Source organism: Cebus imitator, unplaced genomic scaffold (genome assembly GCF_001604975.1).
Source record: "Cebus imitator isolate Cc_AM_T3 unplaced genomic scaffold, Cebus_imitator-1.0 Scaffold280, whole genome shotgun sequence".
In the NCBI taxonomy this organism is placed as follows: domain Eukaryota; kingdom Metazoa; phylum Chordata; class Mammalia; order Primates; family Cebidae; genus Cebus; species Cebus imitator.
In genome coordinates, this window is record NW_016107595.1 from 2,883,146 (window position 1) to 2,897,489 (window position 14,344).

A 14,344-nucleotide genomic window follows, 5' to 3' on the forward strand; every position below is an offset into this window, starting at 1 on the left:
GCCTCCTGAGTTCAGGCAATTCTCCTGCCTCAGCCTCCTGAGTAGCTTGGATTACAGACACGCGCCACCATGCCCAGCTGATTTTTTGTATTTTTAATAGAAACGGGGTTTCACCATGTTGACCAGGATGGTCTCGATCTCTTGACCTCGTGATCCACCCGCCTCGGCCTCCCAAAGTGCTGGGATTACAGGCTTGAGCCACCGCGCCCGGCCCAAAGAATGTCTTAAAGATGAAAAGGGCCAGGCCAGGTGTGGTGGCTCACACCTGTAATCCCAGCACATCGGGAGGCCAAGGCAGGTGGATCACGAGGTCAGGAGCTCGAGACCAGCCTGACCAACATAGTGAAACCCCGTCTCTACTAAAAATACAAAAATTAGCTGGGTGTGGTAGCACACGCCTTTAATCCTGCTACTCTAGAGGCTGAGGCAGAGAATCGCTTGAATCTGGGAGGTGGAGTTTGCAGCAAGCTGAGATCGCACCATTGCACTCCAGCCTGGGTGACACAGCAAGACTGAATTCATCTCAAGGAAAAAAAAATGAAAGGGGCCCTGCAAAGGAACAAGTTTAGGGAAAGGTGTTCTGGCCAGAGGGACCTGCTAGTGCACGTAGGAGACGCGTGAGAGAGGCAGGCAGCAGAAAGGCTATTGGAGCCAGGTTGAGAAGGGCCTTGAATGCCAGGCGGAGGGTTGATTCTGAGGGTGTGTGAACAGGAAAGGTCACGGGCCAGGGAGAGGCCAGGACAGAGTTGACTGGGGGACAGAGAGGAGGAGAAGAGCCTGATGCTTGAGACTCTCTGGCTGGTGGTGAGGCCATTGCTGAATGGCGAACTTGGAGGAAGGCACAGGTTTGGGGTAGGAGGAGATGCTGAGTCCAGTTTGGATTGGGCTAGTGAAGGAGGGATGTTCCAGGCTGAGCCTGACGAGGGGGCAGGGGGCGACAATGGCCTCCAACGCTCAGTATCTTTGTGAATAGGACTGGGCAAGTCAGGAACCTGGGGCCTCAGAGAGAGATCCTGGGAATGGAGAGGGGAATGGGAGGCAGGCCCAGAACCACTACCTGACCCAGCCTGGCCCCTTCACACCCACAGGGAGCTGGCCTACCAGATCGCAGAGCAGTTCCGGGTCCTGGGGAAGCCTCTGGGGCTGAAAGACTGCATCATCGTCGGCGGCCTGGGTATGGGAGCTGGCAGGCGAGGGAGGCCCCAGCATGGGACCCTGGCAGCTTTGGACCGCCCACCCAGCCCCGCCTCTCACTCTGCCCCCCAGACATGGTGGCCCAGGCGCTGGAGCTCTCCCGGAAACCGCACGTGGTCATCGCCACGCCGGGGCGCCTGGCAGATCACCTGCGCAGCTCCAACACTTTTAGTATAAAGAAGATCCGCTTCCTGGTGAGTCCCCCGACCCCACGGGCAGACCTCAGGAGCTGGGCTCGAGCCTCCAGGCCCAGTGTCATAGCCTGGGGGCACCATCTCATCCGTTTGAAAATGTATGTCCCTTAGACTGTCCCGTAAAATGCTAGGAACGGTGACAAGGACCACTCAAGGACCAATAAGAGGGGCCCCAGTCCTAGCAATGTTATTTAGGGGCGGGGCCTTGCTGGGATTTGGGTGAGGGGCAGACCTCCCTTGGAAGGAGGGTGCTCCAGGGCGCATGTCCACGCCTCTCAAAGAGGCCTATTTCAGGGGTGGCCAAGACCTGGGGCCATGGACGGTACCCTCACCCCCGCCCCCTTGGCACGGCAGGTGATGGACGAGGCAGACCGGCTGCTGGAACAGGGCTGCACTGACTTCACCGTGGACCTGGAGACCATCCTGGCGGCCGTGCCGGCCCGCAGGCAGACACTGCTGTTCAGCGCCACGCTGACTGACACACTCCGGGAGCTACAGGGCCTGGCCACCAACCAGCCATTCTTCTGGGAGGCACAGGCCCCGTGAGTCCACAGCCCAGACGGGGGGGGGGCAGCCCCATCCGAGAGGTGGGGACACTGAGGTGCGGCAGTCCACCTGTCCGTCCCCAGGGTGAGCACCGTGGAGCAGCTGGACCAGCACTACCTATTGGTGCCCGAGAAGGTCAAGGACGCCTACCTGGTCCACCTGATCCAGCGCTTCCAGGATGAACACGAGGACTGGTCCGTCATCATTTTCACCAACACATGCAAGTGAGCAGGGGGTGGGGCTGCCTCTCCCCTCCCACTGCCCTTCAGAGGAGGAGGTGGCCCTATGTTTTGGGCCTGGGACACACAACCAGTCTCAGCACTCCCCAGTCTCTGCTCAGCCTGGAGGTTATGGGGCTTCCCTCAAGGAGCCAAGGTCACTCCATCCGAAGGTGTAGCTGGGCTTTGGGGTTCCTCAGCCAGCCCTTGATGGAAGGGCCAGGAAATCCCTGCATCCATTTGCTGTGTTCTGGATGGATGTGTCACTGAGCTTTCCTGGGCCTCTGGTCCCATCTCAGAGGAAGTTGTGTCAACTAACAGGCCTGGTGTGTGTCTGCCCAGAGACCCCTAAGGAGGGCAGTTCACATCTCCATTGAGCTGTTTGGGAAGGTCATTGAGAAGCTGAAGGCTCTTCCTGCAAGAGCCAGGATAGAAGGGGGGTTGACCTGAGGTCAGGAGTTCAAGACCAGCCTGGCCAACATGGTGAAACTCCTTCTGTATCAAAAACAAATTAGCGGGGCATGGTGGTGCACATCTGTAATCCCAGCTACTCAGGGGCCTGAGGCAGGAGAATCTCCTGAACCTGGGAGGCAAAGTTGCAGTGAGCCGAGATCACGCCACTGCAGTCCAGCCTGGGTGACAGAGTGAGACTCTATCTCAATAAAAAAGAGACAAAAGCTTGGCTGTAGGGTGGCTGTCAGGCACAGCAGGATCCAGCAGCTTACATGATGGTCCTCATCCCTCCTCCCCGTGCCCCCTCTCTCCTCTGTTGACTCCCTCTCAGCCCTCTCGTTAACAGTGACCACCCCTAGCAAGTCAGTTTCCAGCTTTCCAGCCCTGAAGTCCCAGGGCCAACTCTTGTCAGTTCCAGCTCCAGGGAGTGATCAGTAGAGAGGACATTGGACAGGCAAGGCCTCTGCCACCTGCCATCCTGCTGCCTCTTTCTTTCCTTTTTTTTTTTTCTTTTTTTTGAGAGAGAGTCTCACGCTGTTGTCTAGGCTGGAGCGCAATGGCACAATCACAGTTCACTGCAACCTCCGCCTCCCAGGTTCAAATGATTCTCCTGCCTCAGCCTCCCAAGTAGCTGGGACTACAGGCGCGCACCACCACACCCAGCTAATTTTTGTATTTTTAGTAGAGATGGGGTTTTGCCATGTTGGGCAGGCTGGTCTTGAACTCCTGACCTCAAGTGATCTGCCTGCCTCAGCCTCCCAAAGTGCTGGGATTACAGGTGTGAGCCACCGTGCCTGGCTGCTGCCTGTCCTTTCTAAGCTATATGGGGCCGCTGTGCTCAGTGTCTCGGGCGGGTCCGGGGCGGAATGCCTTTCCAGGACCTGAGGGCCGGAGGGGCTGACGGGCACATCCTTCTCACCAGGACCTGCCAGATTCTGTGCATGATGCTGCGCAAATTCAGCTTCCCCACCGTGGCTCTGCACTCCATGATGAAGCAGGTGAGGCGACCCCGCCAGCCTCACCCCAGGACACCTCCCGACCTCAGGCATCTGCTCCAATCCTTCCTTCTGCAGGCGCCTTCTTCCTGCCGCCTGCTCTCTCCTGCTCCCAGAACATCCCAGCTCACGAGGCCCTCCCTGATCAGCATCTCTTTCAGCTGTCATTCATTTGTCCTGGTCTAGCTTCCCGTGGCCACCTTCCTCAGTGGATCTGGGGGACTACCCCGGCTTCCGCCCTGTCCCCAGGCCTCACACAGAAAACTCTGCCTTCACCCATTCCCAATTTGCTCCCCAACCCCGTGCAGAAAGAACGCTTTGCCGCCCTAGCCAAGTTCAAATCCAGTATCTACCGGATCCTGATCGCAACAGATGTGGCCTCCCGGTGAGCAGCCCCCCGTCCCCTGCCCAGGGCACTCCCTCTTTACTACACAGCCCAACAGATGAGAAGGCTGGCCTCGGGCATGCGTCGGGCAGCCCCAGCCTCCCTACTGAGTGGGCCTGGGTGAGTCCTAGCTAGCCTTGGTTTCCCCAAAGCTGACCAGCCACCTCTGCCTCCAGGGGCCTGGACATCCCTACAGTGCAGGTGGTCATCAACCACAACACCCCCGGGCTCCCCAAGATCTACATCCACCGAGTTGGCCGCACTGCCCGTGCAGGTGAGTGGCAGAGGGGAGCCCAGGCCTTGGGCCCGTCCCTCCAGCTTGCCCAGCAAAGCCAGGTGGTGGGACATGGGTGGGGTACAGCCCACAGATGAGCGCTACTCCGGGCCATGTTTGCAAGTTGGAAGAGTCGACCTTTCTTTTTTTTATTTTTATTTTTTTTATTTTTATTTTTAAGGCGGGGTTTCACCGTGTTGGTCAGGCTGGTCTTGAACTCCCGACCTCAGGTGATCCGCCCACCTTGGCCTCCAAAGTGCTTGGATTACAGGTGTGAGCCACCACGCCCGGCCAGGATTCAACCTTTCTAAAGCACAGGTGAATCCCAGCTACTCAGGAGGCTGAGGCAGGAGAATTACTTGAACCTGGGAGGTTGCAGTGAGCCAAGATTGCACCATTGCACTCCAGCCTGGGCAAAAACAGCAGAACTCCATCTCAAAAAAAAATAAAAATAGGCCCGGCTCAGTGACTCACGCCTGTAATCCCAGCACTTTGGGAGGCCAAGGCGGGCAGATCACTAGGTCAAGAAATTGAGACCATCCTGGCCAACATGGTAAAACCTCCTCTCAATTAAAAATACAAATATTAGCTGGGCGTGGTGGTGCACGCTTGTGGTCCCTCCCTCAGGAGGCTGAGGCAGAAGAATCACTTGAACTTGGGAGGTGGAGGTGGCAGTGAGGCAAGATCATGCCACTGCACTCCAGCCTAGCAACAGAGCAAGACTCTATCAAAAAAAAAATAAAAAATGCCAGCACTTTGGGAGGCCAAGGTGGGTGGACCACCTGAGGTCGGGAATTCGATACCAGGGTGATGAACCTGGTGAAACCTAAAAATACAAAAATTAGGCCGGGTGCGGTGGCTCACACCTATAATCCCAGCACTTTGGGAGGTCGAGGTGGGTGGATCATGAGGTCAAGAGATCGAGACCATCCTGGTCAACATGGTGAAACCATGTCTCTACTAAAAATACAAAAATTAGCTGGGCATGGTGGCGCATGTCTGTAGTCCCAGCTACTCAGGAGGCTGAGGGGGGAGAATTGCTTGAACCCAGGAGGCGGAGGTTGCGGTGAGCCGAGATCGCGCCATTGCACTCCAGCCTGGGTAACGAGTGAAACTCCGTCTCGAAAACAAAAAGAAAAATACAAAAATTAGCCAGGTGGAGTGACATGTGCCTGTAATCCTAGCTACTCGGGAGACAGAGGCAGAAGAATCGCTTTAACCCAGGAGGCAGAGGTTGCAGTGAGCTGACATTGCACCATTGTATTCCAACCTGGGCAACTGTGAGACTCCATCTCAAAAAAAAAAAGAAAAGGCGAGGGGGATGCTGCCTTCACCCCAGCCGGGTGATGAACTGAGCAGCGTGTGACTGCCCCCTGGGAGGGTGCACACATGGCCCCAGCATCAGGGAGGGGCAGGGTCTCCGTGAGATGTTCTCACTTCTGGAGCCAGGAAAAATGCGTTTGCTGGGGTCAGCCTGGGCCTGGACCTTCTATCCTGACCCTGCGGTGCTGGGCAGGTCACTTCCGCTCCCCAGACCTCCCATGGTGAATAATGAGAATGGTGACATCCATGTGGGGCTGCCGTGAGGCTCACCCACTTTGTCCACCCTCAGTGTGGTTTTGGCCCTAGTCACCATCACAGAAACAGCAAGCAGAGATCTGGGGCTGAGGGTCACTAGGACTAATGGCTGCCATTACTTAGACTGGGTTCCCTGGCAGCCAAGCCAAAAAGGGAAATCGGGCAGTAACTCTTGTCTAAGGCGAGACCAGCAGAACTGCCTGTCCTCAGTGACCCATCCTCCACACAGAGGCCCTGCTTGGAGTCGAGCCCAGACATTCTGGACTGATCCCCCCACGCCCAAGCTTTCTTCAGCATCTCTAGGAGGACCCGAGTTTCGTAGCCCCATGTCCTGACCCCTGGGACGTGGCAGATAACTGGTGCATCCCCACAGGGCGGCAGGGTCAGGCCATTACGCTGGTGACACAGTACGACATCCACCTGGTGCATGCCATTGAGGAGCAGATCGGTGAGTGGGGGCAGGGGAGGAGGGGGGTGGGCAGAGGGGGTGGGCAGGGGTGGGTGCCTCTCGGTGAGACCCGTAGGATGTGAGCAGTTGTAGGCTGGACTTCCCTCCCTAGGCACCCCTAAAAGCAGTTTTTCCCATTTATTGGAACACACTCCCCACAGTGGCTGCCAGCAGCTGAATGCCACGTCAGGAGGGGACTTGGGTTTCTCACACTGAGGTGTGTGGAAGGTCCCTGAGACGTCAGAGGCCGCAGTGGCAGGGCCCGGGCCTGCTAAAAACCCCCAGGAGCGGTTTCATGTACAACCAGGACAGAGACACTTCCTAAGTTATCTCTGATCACGGCACTGACTGTCCTAAAATGTAGAAACATCTGGACTTGGCTGGGCACAGTGACTCAATCCCAGCACTTTGAGCGGCTGAGGCCGGCGGATCACTTGAGCCCAGGAGTTCGAGACCAGCCTGAGCAACATGGTGAAATCTCATCTGTACTAAAAATAGAAAAATTAACTAGGTGTGGTGGTGCACGCCTGACATCCCAGTTACTTGGGAGGTTGAGGCAGGAGAATTTACTCCTGCCTGGGTGACAGTGAGACTCTGTCCCAAAAAAAAAGAAACATCTGGAATTTACTCCAGCCTGGGTGATAGTGAGACTCTATCCCAAAAAAAGAAAAAGATCTGGAAAAAAAAAAAGTGAGGCTGAGGCACGAGAATTGCTTGGACCCGGGAGGTGGAGGTTGCAGTTAGCCGAGATAGTGTCACTGTGCTCGGGCTTGGGTGACAGTGAGACTCTGAAAAAGTGGTCCATACCTTCCTTAGCTCAGAAATCCCTGATCTTGCCCACCTAGCCCTTATCTGATACGACTCCAGATGGCCTTGCATACCCCATAGCATGGGGAGCTCACTACCCGGCTGAACTCCCTCTGTGTCACGTCTCCTCCCCACCCCAACCCCTGGCCTTGCTGTCCCCACAGAGAAGAAGCTAGAGGAATTCTCCGTGGAGGAGGCCGAGGTGCTACAGATCCTCACACAGGTCAACGTGGTGCGGAGAGAGTGTGAGATTGTGAGTGTCAGAGGCCGGCAGAGGCCAAGCTGCTCTCCGGGGCTGGGGGTGCTCCCTTCTAGTTGGGGCCCCCATGACTGGCGTCTCCGTACCCCCCTTCCCTCCACCAGAAACTGGAGGCGGCCCACTTTGATGAAAAGAAGGAGATCAACAAACGGAAGCAGCTGATCCTGGAAGGGAAGGTGAGGGCTGAGCCCGCCGGTGGGGGGTGGGTGGTCGGGTTCCCTGGGTGGGGGCGATGGCTCAGCCGCCCCCGGTCCTCCCGGTGCTAGGACCCTGACCTGGAGGCCAAGCGCAAGGCCGAGCTGGCCAAGATCAAGCAGAAGAACCGGCGCTTCAAGGAGAAGGTGGAGGAGACGCTGCAGCGACGACAGAAGAAGGCTGGCAGGGCAGGCCACGAGGGGCGGCCACCGAGGGCCCTGCCTGCGGCCCACTCAGGCCCGGTTCCCTCCCAGCGCCCGGCCTGAGTCCCACACGGCCATCTGCCCAGTGCTCGACTCTTCCATTGAGCTGAGGGTCGGAGGAACCTTCGCTGGGGGCGGTGGCCCTTCCCGGGGCCTGCTCAGTGTCCTACAGCGGAACCCGTGGGCACCCGTGTTGTGCGGACCCTGCTCCTCTGCCCCAAAACCCCCGGCTGGCCCCTTCCCTGAGCCGTGGCCAAGATTCAGGCTGCAGAGGAGGAAAGAACACAACCCAGGAAGTTGTGACCCCGACCCAAAGTCACCCCCCAAGGGTGCCGCATACAGGAGGTGCTCAATAAATGGGTCTTTTGACTTCCTCAGTCTGACTTTAGCAGAGCAGGGGAACAGGAGAGGTGGGGTGAGGCTGCCCAGAACACCACGTCTGTTTCCAACAGGCAGGTCCAAAGCTTTGCAGGCAAACCACCTGCTCGAACGGCCACGTCTGCATCTGGAAGCCCCTTCTCTGGGCTTCCAGCTTCCTCATCTGGAAAATGGGCATAGCAGCTGCCCCGCTCTCCAGAGGCGTCTATGAGGTTTCAGCGAGGTCACTCCTGTGCTGAATGAGCACAGCTATGTTCTAGGAGCTTCCTGGCCAGCCACCTGGACACATCTTGTGGCCAGAGTGAAGGGGTCACGAACGTCCAAACTTGGCCAGACCACATGAGCTAAGCCCAAGGGGACAGGCAGAGGTACCAGAGCCAGGTTCCTGGCTGTGTGGCCTGGACACCCCACCCCGGACTCCAAGCCTCACCCCTCATCTGCAGGCAGCTTATAACTCCCATGTAGATGCAGGGGCACCCAAGAGGAGGCAGGGAAAGGGACCGGCGACACGTTAGGTGCCCAGGTACCCACATACCACACACACGCAGCCACGCTCAGAAATGTAATCTGGGGATCTAGAAATTCTACACAATGAGAAGCTCAAAAACAGCCCCCATGCTGTCAACAGCCAGAGCCAGCCGGGGCCCACCCCACCCCGGCCCACCCGGGACCGAGTTGGGACCCCCGGTCCCTTGCCAGGACAAATGGGCCCACCTACGCCGCCTGCGGCCTGGCCCACATCCCAGGCCGGAATCGTTCATAGAAAACCAGCCCCGGCTCAGGGCGCAGCCTCAGCCAGGCGGGCCAGGCCCTCGCGCAGCTCACTCAGCTCGAACAGCCTGACGTCCAGCAGCTGCGCCGCCCGGCCCACCTCGGCCCGTGCCCGCTCCCGCTCCGCCCGCGCCTCCTCCAGGCTGCGCTCCATCACCCGCAGCTGGTGCTCCAGCTCCGCGTTGCGGGTCTCCAGGTCCTGCCAGGAAAGGGTGGGCAGGGTTGAGGGCCCCAACAAGTCATCATCCCTGTCCAAGGTGTCCAGAGTCTGACCGCCTTCATGTCCCTCTTCTACCCAAAGCCCTCCTAGGGCTCTGATCACACTGGGAATAAAATGCAAACCCCCAGGGGTCTGGCTTCTGCCCTCATTTTTAAGAGACAGGGTTTTGCTCTGTTGCCCAAGCTGGAGTGCAGTGGCACAATCCTAGCTCACTGTAGCCTCCAACTCCCAGGCTCAAGCAATCCTCCCACCCAGCCTCTCAAGTAGCTAGGAATACAGGTGTAAGGGAAGTAGGTCCTGTGACATCTCAACTTGTTGGGCTTACAAGAAGTGCCCGCTGGACTGGGCACAGTGACTCATGCTTATAATCTCAGCACTTTGGGAGGCAGAGACAGGTGGCTCCCCTGAGGTCGGGAGTTCGAGACCAGCCTGGACAACATGGTAAAACCCCATCTCTACTAAAAATACGAAAAATTAGCCAGGCACGGTAGCACACACCTATAATCCCAGCTACCGAGGAGACTGAGGCAGGAGAATCACTTGAACCTGGGAGGCGGAGGTTACAGTGAGCCAAGATTGCGCCACTGCACTCTAGCCTGCGCAACAGAGTGAGACTCCACCTCGAAGAAGAAAAAAAAAAGCCAAGCCACACCTGGGTTCCAGTGCAGGCTCTAATTTCAGGCTGAGAACAGGAGGAAATGACAGGGTCTGGCATGGGAATGCAGCCGGGATCGAGCATTGCTTGCTGAACCCACTGTTCACACAGCACCTGCCAGCCATCAGGCCTGATGCGGGCCTGGGACTCCCAATACTTTATCGTCTTAGGTAGATCATCCCGATTGTCTGTTGAGGTGACTGTCACCCACCTTCACCCCACCTCCTGGTGCCCACACACACCTGCACCTTCTGCTGAGTCTCCTCGCGCTCGGCAGCCTCTGGGGCCTCTCGGGGCCCCCCAGTCTGACTCTTCAGGGTCTGGATCTCCTAGAGAAAAAGAGTTCCCAGGGTCTGTTCTGGGGGTGCTGGCTTTCCCTCTAGAGGTGAGGGACGGTGAGGCCTGGGAACCATACTTGGCGCTCACCTGGTCCTTGGTTTGCACCAGAGCTTCCAGCTGCTCCAGCGACTGGCCCTGGCCCGGCCCCTCCTTCTCGCTGGCCGGGGTCACCTCTGAAGCTGCCTGGGCCTCCAGCTCAGCCACCTGTGGGACAGGAATAGCAACCCCTGCTGCCCCTGCCTGCACTCTCCCGTGCTCCCCCAACCTCTAGGGAATCTGCCTCCTGTCTGGCCACACCCAGGACCGAGCACCCAACTCCCTTGGTTGGTGGCACGTCCCCCACCCACGTAGCTTGGACTTTAGGGTCTGATCACCCTCTGAAGTTGGCATTGTCTCACACCCATTTTACAGAGCAAGGAACTGGGGCTGGGGCAGGGACCTGCTGAGGTCACCCAGCCAGTCCATGAACCCAGGGCAGATGGGACCGGCAGAGGCATGGGCTCCACAGTTGCCCGGGCCAGGTGGGGGGCTCTCTTTGAGAGGGGGATGCCCTCACCCGCTGCCGCAGCCGCTCAGCCTCTGCACGCTGAGCCTCCAGCTGCTGCCTCCACTGGGCTGCAGCCGCGTTGGCCTCTCGCAGGGCGCCCGCCAGCTTGTTGTTGCTGTCCTGCAGCGCGAAGAACTCGGCCTCCCACTGTACCTCGCCCACGGAGCTGCGGGGACGCAAGGGTCGGCAGGGGGTGACATGGGGCTGGAGGGGGGGCAGAGTCAGCGGGCAATGCTGGGGTTGCGATCGGGGCCAGGGGTTAGGATGGCTCTGGGGTTGGGGTCAGGGCCAGGGGTTGGGATGGCTCTGGGCTTGGGTCAGGCGAAGCTTGGAGAGGGTGTGAGGTTGAACTAGGGCGCCGGGCCAGGGTGGGGTGGCATTGACCTGTGGGTGGAGTCAGCGGCGATGCTCCGCTAAGGGGCGGGGCCAGAGGTGGGTGGTGTTGGCTGGTGCGTGGCCAGGCGCGAGATTGGGCTGGGTGGTGTTGGCTGGGGGTGGGGTCAAGAACAACGCTGGGCTAGGGGGCAGGGCCAAGGATGGGGTGGTACAGGGCTAGGGGACGGAGTCAGGGCCACGCTGTGCTGGGGACGTGGCGACACTGGGCTGGGCTAGGAGCACAGCCAAAATAGCGCTGAGCTTGGGAATGGGGCGGTCCCGGAGAGGCAGGGTCTTGTCAGGGACCTGGTCAAAGAAGTGGGCACATGGAGACCGCCCAGTGACACTGGGATGGCAGAGTGTTGGGAGGTTGGGGAGAGTCAGCCTAGGGGGGCGTGGTCGGCGTGGGGAGGCGCCCCAGGTTTATCCTAAGCCCGAGAGGCATGGATGGGACGAGGTTATCAGCCAGGAGACAGGGGCCGGGTCAATACAGACCCACATGCCAAAGCTGCTGGGCGGGGTCGGCTCTGGATGGAGCAGCATCGGGATCAGCTCCTCCCCTTCCCCAGGCCTTGGGTCCACAGTTAGATCCCGCAGTCCCTGGCACTCCCTTGGCTTTCGAGAACCGCCTCCTCGTCCCCCACCCCCACCCCGGCCCCTGCCCCGCCCCAAGCCCCGCCCCTCACCCCTCGGACAGCATCTTCTTGAGCCGCTCGCGCTCCGTGGGGCCGGGGGCGTCTGCGCTCTGGCTGCGGAACAGTTTCTCCTCACCCGGGCCATTGGCACTGACGAGGGGGCTCGGGGGCACCTGTGCACGGGGAAAAGAGCAGGTCACAATGAGCAGTAGCTTCTGTCAGTGGCTGGAGTCAAGGCTGATGTGACGGGGTTGTCACATCAGGGGGTCCAACTGACTTATGCACCCTAAGCAGGTCCTTCACGGCACCGCACCGGATCCAAGCGTGTCCCTCCCCATCTCACCCACCCTCCATGGCTCCCTATGGCCCCCAGGCTGAGAGTTCCAGGCCCATGCCCTCAACCTTGCCTTCCTGGGGTTTCACTACCCCTAGGAGCAAGTCCGATGCAGGTTGGTCTAAACCAAGATACCTGGAACCTGCAGGGTAGGGGAGAGGGACAATCGGACAGCTCCATGTTCCCTTCCCTGTTCCGTTCCCTGTGGCCTGTTTAGGATTTCAGCAGGAAGCCCTGTCCAGGCTGAATTCGTGTTTCATGAGCCACCCCAATGCCTAGACCACTGGCTCTGAGGGTAGAGTCCAGCCTGTTTTTCTTTTTTCTTTCTTTTTTTTTTTTTTTTGAGATGGAGTCTCGCTCTTGTTACCCAGGCTGGAGTGCAATGGCGCGATCTCGGCTCACCGCAACCTCCGTCTCCTGGGTTCAGGCAATTCTCCTGCCTCAGCCTCCTGAGTAGCTGGGACTACAGGCACGTGTCACCATGCCCAGCTAATTTTTTGTATTTTTAGTAGAGACGGGGTTTCACCATGTTGACCAGGATGGTCTCGATCTCTTGACCTCGTGATCCACCCGCCTCGGCCTCCCAAAGTGCTGGGATTACAGGCTTGAGCCACCGCACCCAGCCTGTTTTTCCAAATCTCTGCAACCCCGGTGCACAGCCCTGAGCCTGGTACACAGCAGGTGCTCAATAAATGATGCTGAATAAATTAATGTGGGAAAACACACAGGGACAGTTCATTGCTCTGCCTCACACTTAGCCATTTCTTTCTTTCTCTGCCATACTCTGTCGCCAGGCTGGAGTATACTGGTATGATCTGGGCTGACAGCAACCTCCACCTCCTGGGTTCAAGCAATTCTTCTGCCTCAGCCTCCCGAGTAGCTGGGACTACAGGTGCATGCCGCCGCACCTGGCTAATTTTTGTATTTGTTAGTAAAGTCGGGGTTTCACCATGTTGGCCAGGCTGGTCTCAAACTCCTGGGCTCAAGCGATCCTCCCACCTTGGCCTCCCAAATTGCTGGGATTACAGGCATGAGCCACTGCGCCCGGCCACACTTAGCCATTTCGATTTCTAGTCTTCCATTCTGCCATCTGAGCTGGTTTTGCTACTGGGACCTACTGGGTACCCCCTGCCGACCCCAGGCAAGGCTCAGACCCTCCATGACATGCTCCACACCCCTCCTCCGTGGTCCCTGCCATGGGTCTAACTTTAGGTCATCTGGGAGCATTGGGTCTTGAGGACTAGCACAGTGCCCGGTCTCCTAATATCAAGGTCCCCCAATATCAGTTGAGCGCCTGGTTGACTCACAGGCAGCATAGGGGGGCAGGGAGTGCTGACCTGGTGGGAGGCGAGCCCCAGGGCTGGACTGGTGAGCTCCCCGCCATCCTGAGATTTCTCCCTGGCCAGCCTGGCTGCTTCCTTCACTTCCTGGAACTTCTCGGCAAACTAGGGGAGTGGGGAGGAACAGACAGTCAATCCCCAGCCCATCCCCACAAACCAGGTAACCGCCACCCAGCGACAGCCCCGTCACTTTGGAACTGTACCCATTCCCTCATCACACACCTTGGAAGGAGAGAAGGTCTGAAAATGATGTACCATGGTGGGTGGGCAGGTGGCATCAGATCATGGAGGCGGTATTTTAATACATTGGGCCACATTGAGAAAGGGAAAGGAATTCCCTTTTCCTCTTTTTCATTTTTTAGACGGAGTTTCGCTCTTGTTACCCAGGCTGGAGTGCAATGGCGCGATCTCCGCTTACCACAACCTCCGCCTCCTGGGTTCAAGCAATTCTTCTGCCTCAGCCTCCTGAGTAGCTAGGACTATAGGTGCGCACCACACCCAGCTAATTTTTTTGTATTTTTAATAGAGACAGGGTTTCACCATGTTGACCAGGATGGTCTCGATCTCTTGACCTCATGATCCACCCATCTCGGCCTCCCAAAGTGCTGGGATTACAGGCGTGAGCCACCGCGCCCGGCCTCCTCTTTTTCCTTTTAGGAAAGAGTCTCAATTAGTCACCCAGGCTGGAATGCAGTGGCATGACCTCGGCTCACTGCAGCCTTGACCTCCCTGGCTCAGGTGACCCTTCCATCTTACCCCTCCACCAAGTAGCTGGGACTCCAGGTGTGTGCCATCATGCCTGGCTAATTTTGTGTATTTTTTGTAGAAGTGGGGTTTCACCATGTTGGCCAGGCTGGTCTCGAACTCTTGACCTCGTGATCCACCCACCTCAGCCTCTCAAAGTGCTGAGATTACAAGTGTGAGCCATGGCCGGGTGCGGTGGCTCAAGCCTGTAATCCCAGCACTTTGGGAGGCCGAGGCGGGTGGATCACGAGGTCAAG

General features: G+C 58.1%; 2 protein-coding genes across 6 annotated transcripts in view; one reads left to right on the forward strand and one right to left on the reverse strand.

The window, feature by feature from the left end:
* Window positions 1-8,126, forward strand: part of DDX49 (DEAD-box helicase 49) — a 10,423-nt gene extending 2,297 nt beyond the window's left edge. The window contains exons 3-13 of the mRNA XM_017501335.2: window positions 1,089-1,174; window positions 1,267-1,388; window positions 1,743-1,930; window positions 2,018-2,158; window positions 3,528-3,603; window positions 3,909-3,985; window positions 4,162-4,259; window positions 6,211-6,285; window positions 7,257-7,345; window positions 7,456-7,527; window positions 7,618-8,126. Coding sequence (XP_017356824.1) covers window positions 1,089-1,174; window positions 1,267-1,388; window positions 1,743-1,930; window positions 2,018-2,158; window positions 3,528-3,603; window positions 3,909-3,985; window positions 4,162-4,259; window positions 6,211-6,285; window positions 7,257-7,345; window positions 7,456-7,527; window positions 7,618-7,812 — 1,219 coding nt within the window. The 3' untranslated portion in view covers window positions 7,813-8,126. The remainder of the gene's footprint in view (window positions 1-1,088; window positions 1,175-1,266; window positions 1,389-1,742; window positions 1,931-2,017; window positions 2,159-3,527; window positions 3,604-3,908; window positions 3,986-4,161; window positions 4,260-6,210; window positions 6,286-7,256; window positions 7,346-7,455; window positions 7,528-7,617) is intronic.
* A 550-nt stretch (window positions 8,127-8,676) lies between these two features.
* The window catches only part of HOMER3 (homer scaffold protein 3), a 12,825-nt gene continuing 7,157 nt past the window's right edge, over window positions 8,677-14,344 (reverse strand). For all 5 annotated transcript variants that reach the window (XM_037728787.1, XM_037728788.1, XM_017501338.2 and 2 more), the window contains 6 exons: window positions 13,341-13,448; window positions 11,721-11,842; window positions 10,669-10,825; window positions 10,200-10,316; window positions 10,016-10,102; window positions 8,677-9,097 (listed from right to left, as the gene is read on the reverse strand). In XM_037728787.1, coding sequence (XP_037584715.1) covers window positions 8,906-9,097; window positions 10,016-10,102; window positions 10,200-10,316; window positions 10,669-10,825; window positions 11,721-11,842; window positions 13,341-13,448 — 783 coding nt within the window. In that variant the 3' untranslated portion in view covers window positions 8,677-8,905. The remainder of the gene's footprint in view (window positions 9,098-10,015; window positions 10,103-10,199; window positions 10,317-10,668; window positions 10,826-11,720; window positions 11,843-13,340; window positions 13,449-14,344) is intronic.